Genomic DNA, 23,921 nt, shown 5'->3' with positions numbered 1-23,921 from the left:
GCAGCCCCACCACAAACACCCGACGGGGGCGGAGCCGGCGCCGCGCAGAGCGGCGGCCAGATGGCCAATCAGCGATGGGTGGCGTAGCGACCGGCACCCAGAGAAGCCAATAAGAGGCGGAAGCAGAGCCCCCGGGGTGGGCGCCGCCGGAGATCCACCTTCTTCTCCCTCGGTCTCCTGGAGAAAGGCGGAAGGAATGCGGACCTTTCTGAAGTGACGGCCTCGCCAGCCTATCACAGGCGAGCTCTGGAAGGCGGGGCGGAAAAACTGGAAGAATGAAACGGATTGACGGAGCGAGTAGCCAATGAGAGGTTTGATTCAGACAGTACCGGACCAGCAGAGGACCTGTCCGGGAGGGGAAATGGGGCTACGTCCAGGTAGTGTTACGCTATTTACCGTCCCGATGACGTCATAGGTCAATGCACGCTGCTCTGCGGGCCGCCCATCCCCACCCCACCCCCGCTGCCCCAGAAATGACAGTTTCTGAGGGGACATCTGAGTGGGGACTTTTTTAGCTTAGAGGTCTCCTCTCCTCTCTGGGTTGCAGTTTTCTCCCTCTGTAAAACGGGAGAAACTCACCTTGTGGAATCTTTGGAGTATGAGTAGATCATTGACCTAAACACATACTAAATCAACCACCCACTGTCTGTCATTAAGTCTTTGTTTAACAAATATTTATAAATCCTTACTGGGTGTCAGACTGTCTCCCATTCTCTGTCCCCTTATCCTGTTTTTTTCCATCTCCCACCCTAAGGATTTATCCCTACTTTACATTAAAGTATGCATTTCTTTCTCGATCCTGTTAAAAAACAAACTTCTACTGAGTGTGAAGGTTTAATTGCCTTTATTAAAAGATTCATGAATCAAGCAGCATCTCATCTGTCAAGCAGAGATACTCCCAGAGGTTGTACAAAATGGAAGACTTTTATAGAAAAGCGGGTGAGACAAGAAGTCATGGACAATAGTAAAATGAAAGTTAATTCGGAGGAAAGTAAGCGTTCATGTGAGGACAGCTTCTCATTGGCTAAGTTGTGGTGTTTCCATTGGCTGGGCTTGTTGCTGGGAGGGAAGAAAATCTCTTCAGCTTTAGTAAAGTAATTGCAGTTACTGTTTGGGAGTGCAAGGTACATACATCTCTTCTGGTTGGGGTCTGTAATTGATGTCTTCCTGTTTGGGGTAACTGAGGAGTAGCAGGGCATAAGAACTCCCTCTGCAAGACTTCCTGACTCCAATTTTAGTTGAGGTTTCCTCTTTTAAATTTTCACAATCCTATTTAGTTTCTGTCCCCCACCAACAGAACATCAGCCCTGTGAGGGCAGGGGCTGTGTCTGTGGCAGCCGCTGCTGTGTCCCCATTGGGCAATAAACGTTGTGTTTTGTTTTTAAATATTTATTTATTATTATTATTTTTTGGCCGTGCGGGTCTTAGTTGTGGCACGTGGGATCTTCGTTGCGGCATGCGGGATCTAGTTTCCTGAACAGGGATCAGACCCAGGCCCCCTGCATTGGGAGTGTGGAGTCTTGACCACTGGACCACCAGGGAAGTCCCAGAAATGTTTGATTAGTGATAATGTAAGTATAGCTCATGTGCTAATTATAATAATAATAATTATTGCCTCCTGGACCTCATCCTTGGGTCATCAGGCATCCCAAACACAAATTTGGCCTCTTTTTCCCATATCCTCTCCTCCTCCTGTGACTCCGTCCCTTCACCCACATCATCAAAGCCAGAGGTGGTGGACTCCCCTCTCCTCCTCGTCCTTTACTCCCCTGCCCCTCTCTCCCAATCCCTCCCTCAGTTGCCTTACTCTGTCCCTCCTCCCTCCTACACCACTGCCACCACCCCTACACTGGCCCTGTCATCACTTCACGGACCTGTGTAGTTTCCTGCTCCCAAAGCTCCCTGCTCTGAGCTCACCCCACACAGTCTGTTCTTCCCATAGCAGCCACGTGGAGTCTTTTATTTATTTATTTATTTAAAAAATTAAATTAAGGTTTTTTTGACCATGCCGCATGGCTTGTGGGATTTTAGCTCCCCAGCGAGGGATTGAACCTGGGCCCTCAGCAATGAAAGAACCACATCCTAACCACTGGACCACCAGGCAATTCCTATTTATGTATTTTTAAATTGAAGGATAGGGACTTCCCTGGTGGCGCAGTGGTTAAGAGTCTGTGCTCCCAATGCAGGGGGCCCAAGTTTGATCCCTGGTCAGGGAACTAGATCCCACATGCATGCCACAACCAAGAGTTTGTGTGCCACACTAAGGAGCCTGCATGCTGCAACTAAGGAGCCCACATGCCACGACTAAGGAGCCTGCCTGCCTGCCGCAACTAAGACCCAGCATAACCAAATAAATAAATAAATATTTTTTTTTAATTGGGGAGACTTCCCTGGTGGCACAGTGGTTAAGAATCCACCTGCCAATGCAGGGGACACGGGTTTGAGCCCTGGTCCGGGAAGATCCCACATGCCGTGGAGCAACTAAGCCCGTGCACCACAACTACTGAGCCTGCGCTCTAGGGCCCACTAGCCACAACTACTGAGCCTGCGTGCCACAGCTACTGAAGCCCGCACACCTAGATCCTGTGCTGTGCAACAAGAGAAGCCACACAATGAGAAGCCTGTGACCACAATGAAGAGTAGCCCCCTCTCGCCGCAACTAAAGAAAGCCCGTGCGCAGCAATGAAGACCCAACATAGCCAAAAATAAATAAATAAATAAATTTATTTTTTAAAAATTGAAGTATAGTTGATTTACAATGTGTTAGTTTCAGGTGTACAGCAAAGTGATTCACTGGCATATATATTCTTTTTCAGATTCTTTTCCATTATAGGTTATTACAAGATATTAAATATAATTCCCTGTGCTAGACAGTGGACCCTTGTTGGCTATCTATTTTATTTATTTATATACTTTTTAAATTATTTATTTATTTATTTGACTACACCGGGTTTTAGTTGCAGCGTGCAGGATCTTCTTTGAGGCATGTGGGCTTTTAGTTGCGGCATGCGGGATCTAGTTTCCTGACCAGGGATCGAACCTGGGCCCCCTGTATTGGGAGTGCAGAGTCTTAACCACTGGACCACCAAGGAAGTCCCTGGTTATCTATTTTATATATAGTAGTGTGTATATGTTAATACCAAACTCCTAATTTATCCCCCCCACCCCGAGAGTCTTTTAGAACATAAGTCAGGTTATCTCACTCCCCTGTTTAAAAATCTTTTAGTCCTGCCTTAAGTGAGCATTTACTGAGCACCTACATTGGGCCAGGCAATGCTCTATGGGCTGGAGATGCAGAGTTGAAGGAGACCAAGTCCCAGCCCTTGGGGAGCTGACAGTCTAGTGGAACAGGTAGACAAGAAGCAAGTAAACAACAGCACGCACAAGAAATTTCAGAGTGCAGTGAGCCCAGGAATAAACTGGGCTATGTGACGGTGGATCTACTTAGTTAGGGAGGCAGGGAAGGCATCCCAGGAGGAGGTGGCATTTGCACTGAGTCTGAGGGAGGGGGAGGAGGTGGTGGGAACAGCATTTTAGACAGACAAAATAAAGAAGTGAGAGAGAGCCCAATGGCTCTGAACATCCAGGAGGCCACAGTGGCTGGAGAGTTGAGTCCAAGGGCCCAGAGATGAGATTAGGGGAACAGATGAGGCAGGCTGGAAGCCAGACCAGGGAGGACCCTAGTGGCCTTTGCACACTCCTGGGCTGTAGGCTTGAAGCCCAGCACTTTCCCGCCCAAACCCCCTCCCCACCCATTCACCACCGAAGCTTCTTGCCTCTCGCTGCAGCCAGGTGGGGCGATGCACTGGCTCCCCAGACAGGAGCTGTGCTTCCTTCCAAGGCAGCCAGGCTTTTGGTCGCACGGTGCTTTCCTCCTGCGGTGCCACACCCCTCCCCCATCTTTGTAGAATTTTTATCCTTTGAAAACTGACTCATGGGGGAGGGATGGACTGGGAGTTTGGGATTAGTAGATGCAAACTATTATACATAGAATGGATAAACAAGAAGGTCGGGACTTCCCTGGTGGTCCAGTGGTTAAGACTTCGCCTTCCAATGCAGTGGGTGTGGGTTCCACCCGTGGTCAGGGAGCTAAGATCCCACATGCCTTGGGGCCAAAAAAACCAAACATAAAACAGAAGTAGTATTGTAACAAATTCAATAAAGGCCTTAAAAAAAAAAAAAACCCAAGAAGGTCCTACTATATAGCACAGGGAACTATATTCAATATCCTGTGAGAAACCATAATGGAAAAGAATATGAAAAAGAACTTATATATATGTATATATATATAAATTATACATATATATGTATAACTGAATCAGTGTGCTGTACAGCAGAAATTAACACAACATTGTAGGGAATTCCCTGACGGTCTAGTGGTTAGAACTTCGTGTTTTCTTTGCCGGGGGTGTGGGTCCAATCGCTGGTCGGGTAACTAGGATCCCACAAGCCATATGGCCAAAAAACACGAAACAAAAAACCCCACAACATTGTAAATCGACTATACTTCAATAAAATAAATGTTTTTTTAAAAAAGTAAACCTTCTTAATAAACATGATTTTAAATAAGAAGAAAAAAAAATAAACACTGACTCAAAAGTGACCTCCGCCATGAAGGCATTTCTCCTGTCTGGGTCATGTTCTTCCCGCGCCCACCCAGCACGGCTCATAGTAATGACAGTGTTGGTAGTGATGGCTCACGTTTATGTTGTGTGCTCACCATGAGCCAGACACTGCTCAGACTGCTTTTCCTGTAATGCTACATGAAATCCTCACAGAACCTGGAGAACAGGAAGGGGTGGTGCAGATGGGAGGGTGAGGTACCAGACCATCCCTATTTTCCGGATGCAGGAGCTGAGGCCACAGAGCTCGAGTGTCCTGTCCTGGCCCCTCCCCAGGAGAGTGACATGGTTAAGAGCCCCAGCTCTGAAGTTGGCTGAGTCAGGATTCACTTCCTGGCTCTTGTTGGGTTCCCAGCCATGGTGGTTACTCTTTCTGTCATTCCCAGTGATGGAGGGGCAGGAAATGCTGTGTTGGAGGAGGAGGTGATAGCAGAAGAAGGAGCAGGATTGGAGCCATCAGCCCTCTTTGGCAGAACCTGAGAATAAAGAGTGCATAACTGGGAGGGCTCTGCCCCCACCTCAGCAGAATGGACTCCCCACCAGTTCAGCCACAGTGGTCTCAAGGGAGACTCTTCAAGCCTGCCTGATACAGGACACCCCCAAACAAGGATCCTGGAGAGGGTCTGGCCTCCAAGTGTTGAGGAGTTCGTCACCCATGCTCAGCCAGGGCCCCAGGGAAGCTAGTGTGTCCCCAACACAGAGACTCTCCTCTAGTGAAAGAGGCCCCCACTACCTTCCCAAGGAACCCCTAGGAATATTGGAAAAATAGGTTCTCCTATTAAAACAGCAGCTGGGGCTCAGGGCATAGGCAGATGCTGTTTCTCCCAAACGTGCCCTATGATAATGTGCCATATGATACGGGTGATAATTGCAAGCAGTGCATTAAATAACATTGAACCACATACTGTGAAAGTCCTACCTTTTTTCAATTCCTTTAAAAAAATTTTTTTAAATAAATAAATAAATTTATTTATTTATTTTTGGCTGCACTGGGTCTTTGTTGCTGTGCATGGGCTTTCTCTAGTTGTGGCGAGAGGGGGCTACTCTTCGTTGCGGTGTGCAGGCTTCTCATTGCGGTGGCTTCTCTTGTTGTGGAGCACAGGCTCTAGGCGCACGGGCTTCAGTAGCTGTGGCACATGGGCTCAGTAGTTGTGGCTCGCGGGCTCTAGGGTGCAGGTTCAGTAGATGTGGCGCAGGGACTTAGTTGCTCTATGGCATGTGGGATCTTCCCGGACCAGGGCTCGAACCCAGGTCTCCTGCATTGCCAGGCAGATTCTTAACCACTGTGCCACCAGGGAAGCCCTCAATTCCTTTTTTTAATTTAATTTTATTTATTATTTTTTTATTTTTATTTTTTTTTGTGGTACGCGGGCCTCTCACTGTTGTGGCCTCTCCGCAGCCATGGCTTATGGGCCCAGCCGCTCCGCGGCATGCGGGATCTTCCCGGACTGGGGCACGAACCCATGTCCCCTGCATCAGCAGGTGGACTCTCAACCACTGAGTCACCAGGGAAGCCCAATTCCTTTTTTTTAATGAATTAAATTTTTTATTGAAGTATCGTTGATTTACAATTTTGTGTTAGTTCCAGGTGTACAGCAAAGTAATTCAGTTATACACGCACACACACACATATATTCCTTTTCAGATTCTTTTCCTTTATAGGTTACTACAAAATATTGAGTAGAGTTCCCTGTGCTACACAGTAGGTCCTTGTTGTTTATCTATTTTATATATAGTTGTGTGTATATGCTAATCCCAAACTCCTAATTTATCCCTCTCCCTTTTTTTTCAATTCTTGAAGACCTTTATTACCCATCAAGGAGAGAGGCTCACTCTCTCTTGCTCATATCTCTTCAACAATTATCTAATCCTCATCTCCCTTTTTGAGCTCAGATGAAGGATGAGAGAGCCTTTAGAAGGCAACAGGATCTCGTTAGGATTTTCTTCCCTACATACATTTCACTGTGAAATTTTTTAAACATTTAGAAAAACGGAAAGAATTGTACAGAGAATACCCAGACCCAGATCACACTATTAACATTTTGCTTTACTCCATATCCATTTCTCTAGCCACCCGTCATCTAATTTTTTGATGCATTTCAAAGGAAGTTGAAGATTTAGGGGATCTAATGGACAGCATGGTGATTACAAGTAATACTGTATTGTGTACCTGAAAGCTGCTAAGAGAGTAGATCTTCAATGTTCTCACCACCAAAAAGGAAAAGGTAATTGTGTGATGTGATGGAGGCATTGGCTAATGCTAGGGTGCTTATCATTTCACAGTATATGTGTATCAAGTCAACATGTCGTACACCTTAAACTTACACAATGTTTTATGTTTTTTAATTAATTTATTTTTGGCTGCGTTGGGTCTTTGTTGCTGCACACGGGTGTTCTCTAGTTGCGGCGAGCAGGGGCTACTCTTCGTTGCAGTGCGCAGGCTTCTCACTGCAGTGGCTTCTCTTGTTGTGGAGCACGGGCTCTAGGCGCGTGGGCTTCAGTAGTTGTGGTTCATGGGCTCTAGAACGCAGGCTCAGTACGGGCTTAGTTGCTCCGCGGCATGTGGGATCTTCCCAGACCAGTGATCCAACCCATGTCCCCTGCATTGGCAGGCGGATTCTTAAACACTGCGCCATCAGAGAAGTCCTGTTGTGTGTTAATTACATCTCAATAAAGCTGGAAAAAAATTTAAAAAAACCAAATTGAAGACATCTGTTTACTGCACCTCTAAAACACTTCAGCATGCATACCATTAACTAGAGTTCTATGTCTTTTTATGACCGTTGTAGCTTTTTTTAAGGTGAAATTTACATACAATGAAATGCACAAATCTTAAGTGTATACTCACCAAGGCAAAGGTGAATAGGGGAGTAACCCACCTCTATTGAGGTTCAGAACATCACCTTCACTTGGGAAAGTTCCCTTATATCCCTTCCGAGTCAATCCCTAACCCACCTCCCACCCTTCCAGAGGCAACCACTATTCGTTTATTGTGGGGGGTTTTTTTCACCATAGATCAGTTTTCTAGCTGGATTTTTTTTTTTTTTTTTTTTTGGCCCAGTGGCAGGGCTTGTGGGATCTTAGTTCCCCCACCAGGGATTGAGCCCACACTGACAGCCGTGAAAGCATGGAGTCCTAACCACTGGATGGCCAGGGAATTCCCTCTAGCTGGAATTTGAAAGCATTTGCATTGTTTTGTTTTCACCGAGTTTAGTTTTACTAACCTATTTATGGCAGGGTTTTCCACATGCTGTAAGATATGTGACTACATTTTTAGAAACTGGGTCAGTAAGTCCCTATATGCCTGGGAGTGAGCTGCTTTACATCTGTCCTCTGGCTTAATTATTAACACCCCCCTTTCACTCTCAACAGTGTCTCCAGTTTGGACCATCAATTGTAAGTCACCTTCTCTGTAATGGGAGGGGCTTTGAAGGCAAGCATGGTGCAGGCAGTGATCTTTCTGTTCACTAGAGTATCCCAAGCACTTGGGACAGGGCCTGACCTGTAGCAAGTGCTCAAGAAATATTAGCTGAATTTTAGATACATATATATATTTTAATATCTATTTATTTTTGGCTGCATCAGGTCTTAGTTGCGTCGTGTGGGACCTTTCGTTGCAGCCAGCAGGCTTCTCTCTAGTTGTGGCACGCAGGCTCCAGAGTGCGTGGGCTCAGTAGTTGCAGCACACAGGCTCTCTAGTTGTGGCGCTCGGGCTTAGTTGCCCTGCGGCATGTGCAATGGTAGCTCCCTGTCCAGGGATGGAGCCTGCGTTCCCTGCACTGGAAGGTGGATTCTTAACCACTGGACCACCAGGGAAGTCCCAAGATACATATATATATATATATATTTTTAAAGCCAATTTAAAGGAAAACTTCTGCAGACATGGCCAAAAATGGGAAGAATTTACCCAAAACACTGCATTAATGTCACACAGTAGAGCTGGGCTGTCCAAGATGGGGGCCATTGGCCACTGTGGATACTAAGCCCTTAAATACGGCCAGTCCAAACTGAGATGTGCCATAAGTGTGAAATCCATACTGAATTTGGAAGACTCAGTACAAAAAGCCATGTCAAATATCTCATCAGGGCTTCCCTGGTGGCGCAGTGTTTGAGAGTCCGCCTGCCAATGCAGGGGACACGGGTTCGTGCCCCGGTCCGGGAAGATCCCACATGCCGCGGAGCGGCTGGGTCCGTGAGCCATGGCTGCTCAGCCTGCCTATCTGGAGCCTGTGCTCCGCAATGGGAGAGGCCACAGCAGTGAGAAGCCCACGTACCACACACACACACAAAAAAACTCATCAATAACTTTTATATTGACCACATGTTGAAACAGTAATATTTTGGAAATGTTGGGTTCAATGAAGTATATTCCTAAAATTTTTTTTTACTTTTAAAACTTTTCTTTTTTTTTCTTTTTTAAAAACGTGGCTACAGGGCTTCCCTGGTGGCACAGTGGTGGAGGGTCTGCCTGCCAATGCAGGGGACATGGGTTCGAGCCCTGGTCTGGGAAGATCCCACATGCCGCGGAGCAACTAGGCCTGTGAGCCACAACTACTGAGCCTGCGCGTCTGGAGCCTGTGCTCCACAACAAGGGAGGCCGCAACAGTGAGAGGCCCACGCACTGCAATGAAGAGTGGCCCCCGCTCGCCGCAACTGGAGAAAGCCCTCGCACAGAAACGAAGACCCAACACAGCCAAAAATAAATAAATAAATTTTAAAAAAAATGTGGCTACAAAAAAATAAAATTAAACACGCAACTCACATCATATTTCTATCAGATGGCAGGACACTAAAAAGTTAATAGTGATTCATACGCTTAAGTATGGTCAGGAAGGGCTTATTTTCTCTATTGCCTGCTTCCAGAAGGACTGAATGAGGGTTTTATTTTGTAACTTTGAAAATAAAAAATGAGATACGTATCATAAAATCATAAGTGAAGGAAACTGAAATCAGTTGTCGGAGGTGGTAGGGATAACCAGAGTTGTCCTCAAGAGCCCCGGAAGCATTCACACTCCACCCTGGGAACATGTTTATGTGGACTTTGAAAACTGTCCACTTTTTAAAACAAAAACAAAGGACGAAAAGGAACGAAATGTTCTGAGGTTGCTTTTATTCCAAGAATTCCGTGGGCTCAGCCCAGATGCCGTCAGCGCGGGCTCGCCTATAGCACCCACACGCTACAGCACAAGGGCGCCCGGGGCCTATGGGAGTCCTGGTCCCCCAGCCAGTCAACGTGACTGAATCCGCCATCAAGGGCCGGCCTGGCTGCCCCCGAGTGGTCCCTCTGCGTCCCCTACTCCTCGGGCGGGCGAGGAGTGGGCTTCAATGCCCCCGTGTCCCACGCTTTCGGGGTCTGTGCCCTGCAGCCCTGCAGCTCTGTTCTTCTCAGAAGGCATTTCCTGCAGCCCCCACTCATCGCGGGGGCATCTCCAGTCGTGGACATCTCTGTCCATGAGGTTTCAGATGGCCCCTGCTCGGAGCCCCCGCCCCGGCAGGGAGTGGCCACATGCTGGGCCAGAATCAGAGTCACTGTCCTCCAGGAGCCTGGGACCAGGCCCCAGCGAGGAGGCTAGGAGGCTGCTTCGGCCACTGTGGGCTGGATCAGCATGGTGGTGGCCTGCAGCGGGTAGTACCGGCCCCGCCAGGTCTTCCAGAAGATGCCCTTCTTAAGCTGCTGCCGCTGCCGCGGGATGGAATGGAAATACTGGCCATTAAGATTGGAGTGGCCGCAGGTACCGAACCACCAGCCACCTGCCGGGGTCAGAAAAAAGGGGACTTGGTCAGGCCCATGGGTCCTTGGGCCTCCATTGGGGCCAGGATGGGGATGAGGCTGGGTGTTGGACGTCACACACTTTAGGAGATGTCTTTGGCAGTGGTTGTCAAACTGTGTTCTGAGGAACCCCAGGTTGTGACAAAGGCACCTCAGGGGCTCTGGGCACCCCCCCTTCCCGGTAACTGCAGCTTTTATGTCTGTGACCCTGGCGAGTGACTTCTCTGTACCCGGCACATGGCAAACATTTATTAAAGCCTCTCTATGACTGTCGTGCATCTCACTAGTTTATATTAGATTGAACCATATGAAATTAACCATTATTCCATCCTTCTTTGACCCACCAAAAGGCAGTTTCATATGTTTCACTTCACAGGGCCCGGGCTCTGCCTCCGATTTCATTAGAACAAGATGGGGTCTGTCTCGATGGCTTTGCCACACACCAGCCACCATCCCACAAACGTCATCTCATCATATGTTCATAATAATCCTATGGTGTGGATGGTATGGTTATACCCATTTTGAAGATGGAGTAAGTGAAGTGTTAAGTCAGTTGCCCAAGGGTATGCTGCACATAAGGAGAAAAGTGGGGAGGGAATAGATGGAGTTGAAGGCAGGGGACGGATGCAGAAAGGTAGGGAGGGGAGGTCCCAGCTGTGTGGCAAAGGGCAAGACAAGGAGGAACAGAGCTTGCTTGCTCACCAGAGAGGCTCTTCGCACAGTTCTTGTCTCCGCGGAGGTCGTGGTCTTGGTCCCAAGTGGAGAAAGGCAGGGAGAGGCCGCTGGGTGAGAAGGCAGTGGCACCCAGTTTGCTGGCCACAGGCGACGTGAGCTGCAGGCTGTAGGCTGTGTCTTCGCCACCCAGGTGGACAGGGAACTGCAATGACTCGGCATTGCCCTCCCAGTCCTGCAGCTGCACAGCCAGGCGGCTGCCACGGTCCCCCACGATGCGGTGCACCTTCTCCAGGCCCAGCCAGAACTCACCTACAGTGGGAAAGGCCCATCTGTGAGAATGACCCACCTCCGTGGCCCCCTCCTCCCCCTGTGCCTCTGGCCTGCAGGAAACACCCACCTTGGGGGTCTCCGAAGCCATCCTTGTAGGCTTCCCAGGGCTGGTTAAAGTCCACTGAGCCATCCTGGCGCCTCTGAATTACAGTCCAGCCTCCATCTGCCCAGAAAGGTGCAAGGTCACCAGGAGAATTCTTCTTACAAGAGACCCTGACTCCCCCATCTGGCTCCCAAACCCCAAACCACCTCTAAACCAAGGGAGAGCAATATTCCTTTCATCCATCCCAGCAGGACTGGAGGAAGATGGTCAAAGGAGGAAGATGGGCTGGGTCAGCAGGCGGAGGGCCCTGCCTAGATCTTTGTCCCAAGGATCCAGCAGGGAAGGAGAAAGCAGGGAGCAAGGGAGGGAGGGGGATGAGCTGCATTTGACAGAAAGACAACCGGGCCCATGATATTTGGGGTACCTGGGGGGCCAGAGCATCCCTACCTGAGGTCATCTTGCAGTTAACCAGGAATGAGGAGGACCCCTGGGGCTGGATCTGGAACAATCCACTTTGCCTCTCTCCCTCTTCAAACAGCTCTTGGCAGTCCCTGGGCAGTCCTGCAGGGCAGACAAGGGTGGGAGGATTGAAGCAGAGAGCAATCCTGGGGGTTCCAGGAAATAGGCATGTCTGGGGGCTGGGCAGCGGGTGACAGGGACGGGAGGGGGCAATCTAGAGCTCATGACACCCCCCCCACTTGCCTAAAGTCTTCCATAGCTCCCCATGCCTTTCCTCAACACAATCTACAAGGCACCCCAGGACTGGTTGCTGTACCCATCCTCCCTCTTCCTGCACTGCACGCCCACCCTCTGGCCACATAGCCTTCCTGGTACCACACACCCTCCTGCCACAGGGACTTTGCACGTGCTAGTGTTCTGAGACCCACTTCCCTCATGCCTTTCCTTGCCTCATATTAAAGATCCCAGCTTCTGAAAGGGCTCATGTCCCTGACCCACCCCCCCCCCAGACCAGGTTAGGGGCACTGAGGACTTCCTACTCCCCAACACTGGGGTCATCTGATGGTCTCTCTCCAACTTCCCACACTGAAGGAGGTCCATGAGGCTAGGGACAAGGAATGGCTCTTTGCCCACCATCTGGCACCGGTGCCCAGGCTGATCCCAGCCCACAGCAGCTGTTTACTAAAGATGCCATGAGAAATGATTGAAGGAGCTGGACCAGAGTGGGGATGGGGCAAGAACTGCAACAAACGGGAGGGGGCTCTGCTTTGTCCAGTGGCGGGTGGGGAATCAGGCCTGGATGGGGCTTGGGGACACCACAGAGGCCCTGCCTGGGGTCCCAGGTATCAGAGAGGGAGGGGGAAGGATTGAGGAGTGAAGGAGGGAGGGAGGGAGGAAAAAAGGGAGGGATGGCCAGGGCACATCTGCAGACCGGGGAAGTCCCCGCCCCCGCCCCGCCCCCAGCCCAGTCCAGCCCCAGCCCAGCCCGGAAAGTAGGGGAAAGGTCGCAGCGGGAGGGGAAGGCTCAGGTCGCGGGGTGAACGTGTCCACACTGTGGGAGTGGGGGCGGGCCCAGATGACTGGAGGCATTTCTGGCCCCTGAGGCAGCTCCCCTTTCCCCTACTTTCCTCTCTTCCAATCACAACAGGCAGCCCGCCAAACCACTAATGTGGCTTCCATTAACAGCAGCTGTTTGTCTCCTCAGCTCTGAACTTTCCCATACTTGGCAGGGCCGAGCCTGGAGTCCCCAAACCTACACACGACCCCCCTTCCGCATCACATTCCCCAGCCTGGATCTAAGCCTGCGGGCCCCACCCAGAAGCCGCTCATCCCAGGGCTACGGTTTGGGAGGGGAGGGAGAGTGGTGGGACGGGGAGGTGCCAGAGCCCTCAAGACTAGAGGGCGGGAAGCCAGCAACCAGCCCGAGGGTGTGAAGAGGGAGATCTGAACTTTCACCCAGTTGGCTGCAGACTGCTGCAGATGCCAGGCTGGGTGATGGGGTAGAAGGACCACAGGGAAGCCAGCCAGGTCTGGAGCAGTGGGACAGAGACACCGGGAGCTGGGAATCTGTGTCAGATACCTACAGACATGTTAGGAGATCTGGGATGCTATGGGGCATACACAATAAAGGAACCAGAACTTGGGGGGGGGGGTGCGTGGGAAGGGCTGATCAGGAACTTCCGGGCCAATAGAAGATTGTGGGACGGAAGAGGTGTGTGAGTCAGGAGCCCTGGATTTGTAAGAGATGCAAGAGTGGTGCGTCTGGCCAAGGAGATGGGGGTTCCCTGCCCTAGCCTCCCCTCCTAGATCCACACTCTAAAAGCCCACGGTGGGTAAGTGGTGGCCAAACATCAGAACCTCTCCTCCCAGGCCGCCATTCTCTCTTCACCCAATGAGGGCTCCAGCCTCCCTAGCTGGCACCCTTTTGTCCCCCAAACTGTCCTCCTAAAAGGTTCCAACCTGCAGGAAGGTGTCCCTGAGCTGTACCACCCCTTTTCCCACACCTCTGCAGCTCAAGTCCCCCTTGGACCCTCTTTCCCAGCCGCCTGCTGCTCCAGTTAGTGGCCCGTGAGGCTTTGGGGAAATCCCAGTGGCTTGCTGGGAAGAAGGGTGGGGTGGCCCCGTGGGGCAGGGAGAGGGCTGAGGAGGGGGTGTCCCAGTCACCCCTTCACCAGAGACCCATCAGCCCACAGGAACGCAAGGCCGGGGCCTCTCTCCTTCTCAGTAAGGTGGACCTGAGAAGGGGGGGCAAGAATAGTGGGGCCGTGGTTTCCAGAGAACAGCAAAGGTCTGGACACTCACTGTGCAGGCGGCTGATATTGTGAGCTGGGCCAGCAAGCTGGGCCATCTTGGGTAGCCTCTTCCTCCTGGCACGCTTGGCCACCCCGTGGCCCAGGTGCATGGGGGCCAAGTGGCCCATCTGGGACAGGACAGGAGGAGGGGGTCAGGTCTGGCTGGCTCAGGCTGCTCGACCTGCTTAGCTCCACGTCCAGACCCATAGGTCCAACTTCAACCTCCCTCCCCATCTGGGGCAAGCATCGGGCACCTGGCTCTGCAGATTCTGGATTCTCAGGTGCTGCTTCTCCAGGTGCCGCTGCTGCTGGGCCACCTTCTGGAAGAGTTGCTGGATCCTGCTGTTCTGAGCCTTGAGCTGAGTCTGGGAAGAGTATAAAACCTTGGTGAGGATCTGGCCTTCCGCCGCCAACTTCTCCATTCATCCCCGGTCCTACTCCCAACTCTCCATCCTTTGAGGCCCGGGCACGAGAGCCCAGGGAGTCCGGGATGTGCCCCCTCCCGTCCACACCCTTCCAGGGCAGTAGGAGCGTACGTACCTGAAAGCTTTGGAGGGTCTCCGGGACTGCGTCGCCGCCGGGAGGGACCAGATTCTCCGGGGCGAACGGAGGCGCGGCTGACCCCTCAGGATCCTTGCAGGCGGCCCCGCACGAGCCCAGACGCCGCTCCAGCTCGCCCAGCTGCCCACGGGTGCGCTCCACGTGCTCGCGTAGCCCGTTGCCGAGCTGCAGGAGCCCGTGCGCCAGCACATTCACCTCATCCCAGGAGGCGAAGCGCGGCGTCTCGGGAGGCTCCGGGCGGCCCTGCGCGCTCAGCAGCCCGGCGGTGGCGGCGCACAGCACCAGGGCTGCTCCGGCTGTTGGCGCACAGCGCATCCTTCCGGGTGGTGTGGACGCCGCGACGCGGGGAATCGGAGAGGCAGGGGTGAGGGGGCGCAAGGGGGACTCGGAGGTCGAGATGAGAGGGGTGGAGACGCGGGGGCCCCTGGTGGAGACTCGCTTGGGTGCAGAAGCCAGAGCAAAGACTCGAATCACAGCTTGGCTTGTGCCCGCTACGCCCTCTATTATAAGCACAGTGCGGGAGTAGAAGGCGGAGCCTGGGAGGCGGGGCGCGTGGAGTTCCGGGGACGGGGCGTGGGGTCGGGGGTGGGGTTCAGTGTGCTGGAGGCCGGGTAGTTTTGGGGGTGAGGGGCGCCCTGGGAGGTGCAAAACTCTGGCTCCTCCCACCAGGCCCGGACGTGCTTGGTCAGCCGTGCCTTCTCTACTGACCGTGAGAGATGTGACTTCCTCTCACCGCGGACCCTTTCACCGCGGAATTTCGAGCCCCCCCCAGCCCCCGCCGCGCTCAGTGGGGAAAAGGCGCTGGTGTCAGCGGGGACGGGGCGTGCGGGCTGCATTCCTGACCCCCTCCCCAAGTCAAAAGCTGAGGAAGAGGGTCCTGCTCAGTCCAGCAGGGCTAGGCGGAAACCCGGGACCCCTCAAACATCTCCGCCTCCGGAACGCCTCCCGGAGAGCATCCCAAGACCAGGCTGGTCTCCCAGGGAGACATCTTGGGCTTTAGCGCTCCTTCCCGCTCAAGGCTTGGTCGTTGCAGATGTGTTTGTGGGATTCTTTAACGTCCCTCATCCCACTCCGCACAACTTTAATGCCATGGTGGCAGGGACCAGATTTGTCTTGTTCAGTCTCCAGCGGGTGCCTCTCTCCCCACTGCCCACTGTCTACCCTCAGGGTCTTCAGAGTGTTTGCCTGAATCAAAGCAGGAACCTTGGTACAGAAAGAGGGGATACATGGAAGGAAGGTCTCCCCCTTCTCCCTTATTCATTCATTCATTCATTCATTCCACAAACAGTCCTCTGCTCTCCTACATGGAGTTCCCAGGCTGGTGGAGAGACCCCAACACTCCGAGCCTGGGGTAGGGACAGAGTTGGGACAGAGAAAGAACTGAGTGAGGCTGCGAGGTGGACCACTTTCATTTCACAAGGCTAAGCATTTATTCAACAAACTTTTGCCAAAGTTCTCCCCCTCCATTCCCACCAACTTCCCTATACCTTGCCTGAAAATTGAGGCTGGCATAGAAAACCTGCCTGCCAGGAAAAACCCAGGGCACGATGGCTCAGAGAACAGGCAAGAAAAACAAAGTTGACTCAGCAGGGCTCTGAGCCAGCTCAGTCTCTGGAATCCAAAACTGTGCGTCTCATACACTTGGCTGGGCCAGATGCCAGGATAGCAGATCCCGGCAGCAGTGACAGGCAGGTGGGAAGGGCAGAGAGGAAAACCTTGGCAAGGAATAGATCCAGACAGCCACCATTTGCCCTGGCAGCCGGCCTGTCCAGCCCCCAGCCCCTGGCCTCCTTCTGAGTGGGGGACATAGCTATCCAAGAGTGAGCTCTCCTCCTCCCTGGCTTCTTGCACTGAGAAAAATGATCAATTACTTTCCCAACCTGAAGGCCTCTTTCTGATCCACTTTTAAGGGGCTTCTACCTCTGTGCTGTGTTTCAGAGGGCACAAAGTACACCCAAGCCTCTTAGAGGCACCTGCTGTGAGCAGGCTACAAAAGAATTTGTCCAGAGACCCAGAGCTGGCCCTGGATTATATCTTAAAAAACTGCTCTGTGGAATATACCTTTGACCCAGCAATAACATATCACCGTGATCAATTGTTTCTTTGGTACCTGCTGTATGCTGGTTACTATGCTGGGTCCATAATGGTGGGCAAGATGCCCCCTCCACCCAATGTAGGCTACTCTGGGCAAAGTAAATGGCATTAGAAAGGTGACATGCGGGGCTTCCCTGGTGGCGCAGTGGTTGAGAGTCTGTCTGCCGATGCAGGGGACACGGGTTCGTGCCTCGGTCTGGGAAGATCCCACATGCCACGGAGCGGCTGGGCCCGTGAGCCATGGCCGCTGGGCCTGCGCGTCCGGAGCCTGTGCTCCTCAACGGGAGAGGCCACAACAGTGAGAGGTCCGTGTACCGCAAAAAAAAAAAAAAAAAAGAAAAAAAAGAAAGGTGACATGCGGGCTGGAGTCTCTCATCAGAAAGCGAAGCAGTAAAATTGACTTTTTTTTTTTGCCTGTCTGTGGGCAGCTGAAGGAAATCCCTGCCTTTGGGAGATTTCAGTCTGGAGCAGGACACAGTCTCATGAACAGTGTCTTTCCATCTGTATCTCTAGGACCTAGATTACTGGGGGCCCCTCAGTCCCTCTCTACTAGTCTTCAATCATTGGGGCTTCTGGTGGGTTGTATGGGAGGAGCTGATCTGTCAGTGGAGGGGCTGTCTATAAAAAAGTAGCAGCAGGGACTTCCCTGGTGGTGCAGTGGTTAAGACTCCGTGCTCCCAATGCAGGGGGCCCGGGTTTGATCCCTGGTCTGGGAACTAGATCCCACATGCATGCCGCAACTAGGAGTTTGCGTGCCATAACTAAGGAGCCACGTGCCACAACTAAGATCTGACACAACCAAATAAATAAATAAATAAATAATGAAGTGTACAACTCAAGTAAAAAAAAAAAGTAGCAGCAAACACCTATTGTGCACTTGTTATATGCCAGGAATTGTTCTAAAGTGATTATATATTCCCTTAATCCCAATAACAACTCCAAATGAAGCAGGTACTGTTTTTCTATCTTATAAATGAGGATGGAATGAAAGACAGGTTAAGTACTTGTCCAGGTTCTCACAGTTATCTAGACAGAGCTAGGATTTGAAACCACGCTGCCTGACTCACAGCTCTGCTCTTAGCAGCCATGCTAACTTTATTCATAATAGCACAGTGATCCTTGCCTCCTGATATTTACACCCTTGTGTAGTTCCTCTCCATCATATAACCAAGAGGATATTGTTGAAATGACAATGTGTGTGACTTCTGAGGTTAGGTCATAAAAAACATGTGACTTCTGCCTTTTTCTTGATTAGCTCACTTGCTCTGGGAGAAGCCAGCCACCATACTGTGAGGACACTCAAGCAGCCCTTTGGAGAGATCTGCAAGGTGAGGAACTGAGGCCTCCACCCAACAACCAGCATCATCAGCTTGTCTGCCACGCAAGGGAGCTATCTTGGAAGCAGATCCTCCAACCCCAGTCAAGCTTTCAGATGATGTAGCCTCACTTGGCATCTGTTACCAACCTCATGAGACCCCAAGCCAGAACCACCCAGCTAAGCTGCTCCCAAACTCCTGACCCACAGAAAACTATGAAATAATAAATGTGTCTTGTTGTTTTAAGCCACTCATTATGCAGCTAATACAGTAGCCAACATTTAAGTAGTGCCCACCCTGCACTTGGCATTATTTTATGTATTTTACATATATTCATTCACTTAATATATCCTGTAAGGTCTCTATTTTAAAGAAGGGGAAACAGAGGTGCAGAGAGATCACATAGTCTGAGAGAGGAGGTGTGGGGGGAATAAAGTTTCCCAGGAAGACTAGGATTATTATTGAGCTTAAACCTGCTCCAACCTGCTTTATTTTGAGTTCTGCCAGTGGCGGACATGGAGTGCAGCTAGTGCTGCTCCCATGAGTTTCAATCCTGTCTCCTGCTCAAATTTGCACAGAAGCCAAGCCCCCTCTGCCAGCTCTGCTCTCCCACCCACCCCATCCCTCACCCTTTATTTTTTATTTTTATTTTTTGGCTGAGCCGGGTCTTCGTTGCTGCACATGGGATCTTTTTAGTTGCAGCATGCGGACTTCTTAGTTGCAGCATGCATGCAAGCTCTAGTTCCCTGACCAGGGATCGAACCCAGGCCCCCTGCGTTGGGAGCATGGAGTCTTGCCCACTGGACCACCAGGGAAGTCCCCCTCACCCATGTTTTAGGCACAGATCCTGCATGATCCTATGCTGGACCCCACAGGCCAAACTCCACCTGAAGATATGCTTGGTTTGTTCTGCCCAGAATTTTGAGTATCAGGAGATTTCTAATGAAAGTCTAGAATTTCTGCTTCTCCTGCAAAATTGGAAGGTCCAACAGGAGTGGTCTGCAGTCCTGCTTGTTTGCAACGGTCCAAAGCTGAAGGGGAGCTGCCCGCTTTGGCCAAGGGAAGCCCTCCCGCCCCATCACTGCTGTGTGACACAGGCCCTTCCATGCTGTGTTTTTTTGCAGATCCTTTAAGCCTCTGATCATTGCCTTTGGGCTGTTGTTTTTCTGTTGCCAGTGCCAGCCTCAGACCAGGGCAAAAGGGACCTCTATTATGGCACTGCACTTTGGAAGGTGAATGCCTCCACCAGGCAAGGAGTTGTGGGAGCAATGGGTATATTTACTGGAGCCCACAGACTTCCTTTTAGGCCACTGGGCCATTCCATTTGGGCTGGTGAAAAAGTTCTGGAACTAGGTAGAAGTTGTACAACATTGTATGTGTACTTAATGCCACTGAATTGTATACATTAAAATGGTTAAAAATTTTCTATTATGTATGTTTTACCACAATTTAAAAACTCTAATCTAAAAACACCCAAATCTTATTAAAACAAAAAAGAAATAATAAATTTGAATCTGGCCTTTCATATTGTTTTGAAGGTATATTTTAAAAACTGGGAGGATAGAACATATTTTATTATTTAACAGCATTACTGTATCAGTTTTCTTTTGCTGTGTAACAAACATTCCCCAAACTTAGTGGCTCAAAACCACATCCAGTGGACTCAGCTGAGCAGTCCTTTTCCCTGGTGATCCTGCCTCACGTAAAGGAAGAGAGGCATATATATATTACACACAAATATATATATATATATATATATATATATATTCCATATATATCTCTCTTCTCTCTGTCTCTCTCTCTATATATATGTATATGTATGCAAGATTTAATTATAAGGTAGTACCTAGCTTGTTCAGTGTATAACATTCTCAGGATTTGTAACACTTACATGAACAGACAGAAAAAATATTTTCTACTTATTATGTGTAATGATGAGTTGCTATTTTTCTGATGCCCATTCTGATACAACTACTTTTCATGTCAAATATTTACTGTGCCCAAATGTATTCAATTAAAATCATTACTCTGTGAAATAAATAAAACAGATGATTCTTGTGCAAAAGAGAGAGGAGGAGGAGAGAGAGAGAGAGAAACATTTATATACAGAGAGACACATGTGGACTTCCCTGGTGGCGCAGTGGTTGAGAGTCCGCCTGCCGAGGCAGGGGACACGGGTTTGTGCCCCAGTCCGGGAAGATCCCACATGCCGCGGAGCGGCTGGGCCCGTGAGCCGTGGCCGCTGAGTCTGTGCATCCGGAGCCTGTGCTCCGCAACGGGAGAGGCCACAACAGTGAGAGGCCCACATACCGCAAAACAAACAAACAAACAAACAAAAAAAACAGACACATGTATATACATATAATATGCACACACGCACCTATTATACACATGCACATATATAATGCACACATATATATGTATATATAAAATACACATAGAAAAAATGATAATCACACACACTTTTTTTTTCTGAATGATTTGAGGGTATGCTGCAGACATGATTAGTGCTTTTCCTAAGGACAAGGACTTTCACTTACGTAACTGCAGCACAGATAGCAACTTGAGGAAGTTTGACCCTGACGTAATGCTGTTATCTAGTCTTCAGTCTAGATTCCAGTTTCATCATGTCCTTTACAGCTTTTTTTCCCCCCCTGGGGTCCCATCCAGGATCACATGGTGCATTTCCTTGTTGTGTCTCCTTAGTCCTCCATAATCTGGACCAGTTCCTCAATCCTTCTTTGTCCTTCACAACATTGACTTTTTAAAAATTGTTGATTTACAATGTTGTGTTAGCTTCAGGTGTACAGCAAAGTGAATCAGTTATAAATATACGTATATCCACTCTTTTTTAGATTTTTTCCCATATAGGTCATTACAGAGTATTGAGTAGAGTTCCCTGCGCTATACCGTAGGTTCTTACTAGTTATCTATTTTATATATAGTAGTGTGTATATGTCGATCCCAATCTCCCAATTTATCCCTCTTCCATTCCCCCTTGGTAACCATAAGTTTGTTTTCCACATCTGTGACTCTATTTCTGTTTTGTAAATAAGTTCATTTGTACCTTTTTTTCTTTTTTTTGGCCACACCTTGCGACTTGCATTACTTCCCCGACCAGGGATTGAACCCATGGCCCTTGCAGTGGAAGGTGGAGTCTTAACACAGAACCACTAGGAAAGCCCTGTACCATTTTTTTTGACATTGACTTTTTTGAAATGCACACACTAGTTATTCGTGGAATGTTCCTCACTTTGCATTTGTCTGATGCTTCCTCACGATTACTATGCATTTTTCGGCAGTGATATTGTGACCTCCGGGCATAGTACCAGGGGGCAAATCTGTTTGCCCATATCAGCACCGTTAATTGTGATTAAAAAAGATTTATTCTTGGGACTTCCCTGGTGGTTCAGTGGTTAAGAATCCTCCTGCCAATGCAGGAGACACAGGTTCGATCCCTGGTCTGAGAAGATCCCACATGCCACAGAGCAACTAACCCCGAGCGCCACAAAAACTGAGCCCACGTGCTGCAACTACTGAAGCCCGCGGGCCTAGAGCCCGTGTTCTGCAACAAGAGAAGCCATCGCAGTGAGAAGCCCTCGCACCACAACGAAGAGTAGCCCCCACTTGCCACAACTAGAGAAAGCCTGCACGCAGCAACGAACACCCAACACAGAAAAAAAAATTCTTTCATTGAGACATCATTGACATATAACATTATATTAGTTTCAGATGTACAACATAATGATTCGATATTTATATACATTGCCAAATGATCACCACAATAAGTCTAGTTAACATTCATCATCATACAGAGTTACAAAATTTCTTTTCTTGGGAATTCCCTGGTGGTCCAGTGGTTAGGACTCTGTGCTTTCACTGCTGAGGGCCTGGGCTTAATCCCTGGTCACGGAACTAAGATCCTGCAAGCTACACAGAGTGGCCAAAAAATAAAAATTATTTTCTTATGATGAGAGCTTTTAAGATTTACCCTTAGCCACTTTTGAATATACAATAGTATTATTATTTATAGTTGCTATGCTGTATGTTACAACCTCAAGACTTCCTTATTTTATAACTGGAAGTTTGTATCTTTTGACTTAATTTTGATTATTTTAAGCATTTTTATTTTTTAAATTTATTTTGTTGAAGTATAGTTAATTTACAATGTTGTGTTAATTTCTGCTGTACAGCAAAGTGATTCAGTTATACATATATATACATTCTTTTTCATATTCTTTTCCATTATGGTTTATCACAAGATATTGAACATAGTTCCTTGTGCTATACAGTAGGACCTTGTTTTTGTTTGTTTGTTTGTTTTTTTGCGGTACAGGGGCCTCTCACCGCTGTGGCCTCTCCCGTTGCGGAACACAGGCTCCGGACGCGCAGGCCCAGCGGCCGTGGCTCACGGGCCCAGCCGCTCCGCGGCATGTGGGATCCTCCTGGACCAGGGCACGAACCTGTGTCCCCTGCATTGGCAGGCGGACTCTCAACCACTGCGCCACCAGGGAAGCCCAGGACCTTGTTTTTTATCCTTCCAATATATAATAGTTTGCATCTGCTAAGCCCAAACTCCTAGTCCTTCCCTGTCCCACCCCTCCTCCCGCTTGGCAACCACAAGTCCATTCTCTATGTCTGTTTAACCACTTAACTTTAATATTGAATGATCAGTGCTGTAATGGGGAAGCACAGGAGCCTAGAAGAGGTCAGAGAAGGGACCTATCCCAGCAGGTAAGGCTTTTTGGGCAGGGGCCCTGGGGCTGAGGAACAGTAAGATTATCCAGATGAAAAGGATATGGAATGGGTGACCCAGATTGAGGAAGAGCATGAATAATGCACTGTAGCGTGGGATATGTGACTGATTCTTCCCAGACGAGCCCAGAGGGACATTGTATGTGGACATTCCAAAACAAGGCTGCTGGCCCCCCCAGGAGTGGCCCCCGCCACCCCTGGCAACGGCCCATGCCCTTTCCTGTCAGCCTTTAGTCACATCAGGTCATCAGGAGAGGTCAGTTTTAGGGCAGGAACCTCAGAGTCTCAGAGCAGAAAGAATGACTCAGATTCTGGGCTGGGGCTCCAGAAAGGAATGGAGTGGCCTCTGCCCAAGACACTCTCCCCATCGCCACCCGTCTCCCAGAGTCCTCCCAGCCTGGGAGCTTGCGTGTGTGTGAACCTGCCGCCTTTGGACACCAGGGCAAACAACCCTGAACTCACTAAGGTAAGAATAATAATTATAACAGTGCACATTAATTTTGCACTCACCTTTATCCCATTAGGCACGTGCATAGTCTATCTTTTGTCACCCTTTAATCAGCCCTGAAAACGAAAGCATTCCTTTCCCTTTTGGACTGATGGGAAAACTGTGAGGTTCTGAGATGTTCACACACTTGGCCAAAGACAGACAGCTTAGAAAGGTCCAAGATTTCAACCTAGTTCTCTCTAGTTCCAAACTAATGAATCTTTTTTTTTTTAATCCTGTCTGTTTTTGTAAGTTACAATTTTGAATGGGGAAGGCATTTGCATTGTGCCAAACTCCAAAAGTCTAAAAACCATAACTGGAGGACTTCCCTGGTGGTCCAGTGGCTAAGACTCCCAATGCAGGGGGCCTGGGCTCACTCCCTGGTCAGGGAACTAGATCCCACATGCCGCAACTAAGAGTTTGTATGCTGCAACTAAAGATCCCGCATGTGGCAACGAAGACCTGGCTCAGCCAAACAAACAAATATTTTTTTAAAAAAGAGAATATTAATTTTAAAA

General features: G+C 49.6%; 1 protein-coding gene across 2 annotated transcripts; it reads right to left on the bottom strand.

Moving 5' to 3' along the window:
- Nucleotides 1-9,724: 9,724 nt before the first annotated feature.
- ANGPTL4 (angiopoietin like 4) lies at nucleotides 9,725-15,066 on the bottom strand (the record flags this gene model as incomplete). 2 transcript variants are annotated; one of them, XM_079703834.1, is made up of 7 exons in its annotated part: nucleotides 9,725-10,373; nucleotides 11,095-11,376; nucleotides 11,465-11,560; nucleotides 11,888-12,001; nucleotides 14,201-14,318; nucleotides 14,445-14,555; nucleotides 14,731-15,066. In XM_079703834.1, 7 exons carry the CDS (start codon nucleotides 15,064-15,066, stop codon nucleotides 10,192-10,194), a joined length of 1,239 nt encoding a protein of 412 aa, XP_079559960.1. In that variant the 3' UTR covers nucleotides 9,725-10,191. The 2 variants fall into 2 exon arrangements, with proteins under 2 accessions (XP_079559960.1, XP_079559961.1); XM_079703835.1 differs by lacking the exon at nucleotides 11,888-12,001.
- Between the last annotated feature and the right edge of the window lie 8,855 nt (nucleotides 15,067-23,921).

The sequence above is a fragment of the Hyperoodon ampullatus genome (assembly GCF_949752795.1).
Source record: "Hyperoodon ampullatus genome assembly, chromosome: 4".
NCBI lineage: Eukaryota > Metazoa > Chordata > Mammalia > Artiodactyla > Ziphiidae > Hyperoodon > Hyperoodon ampullatus.
The sequence above is the reverse complement of the archived record's forward strand: the minus strand, read 5'-3'. Positions and strand labels throughout refer to the sequence as shown.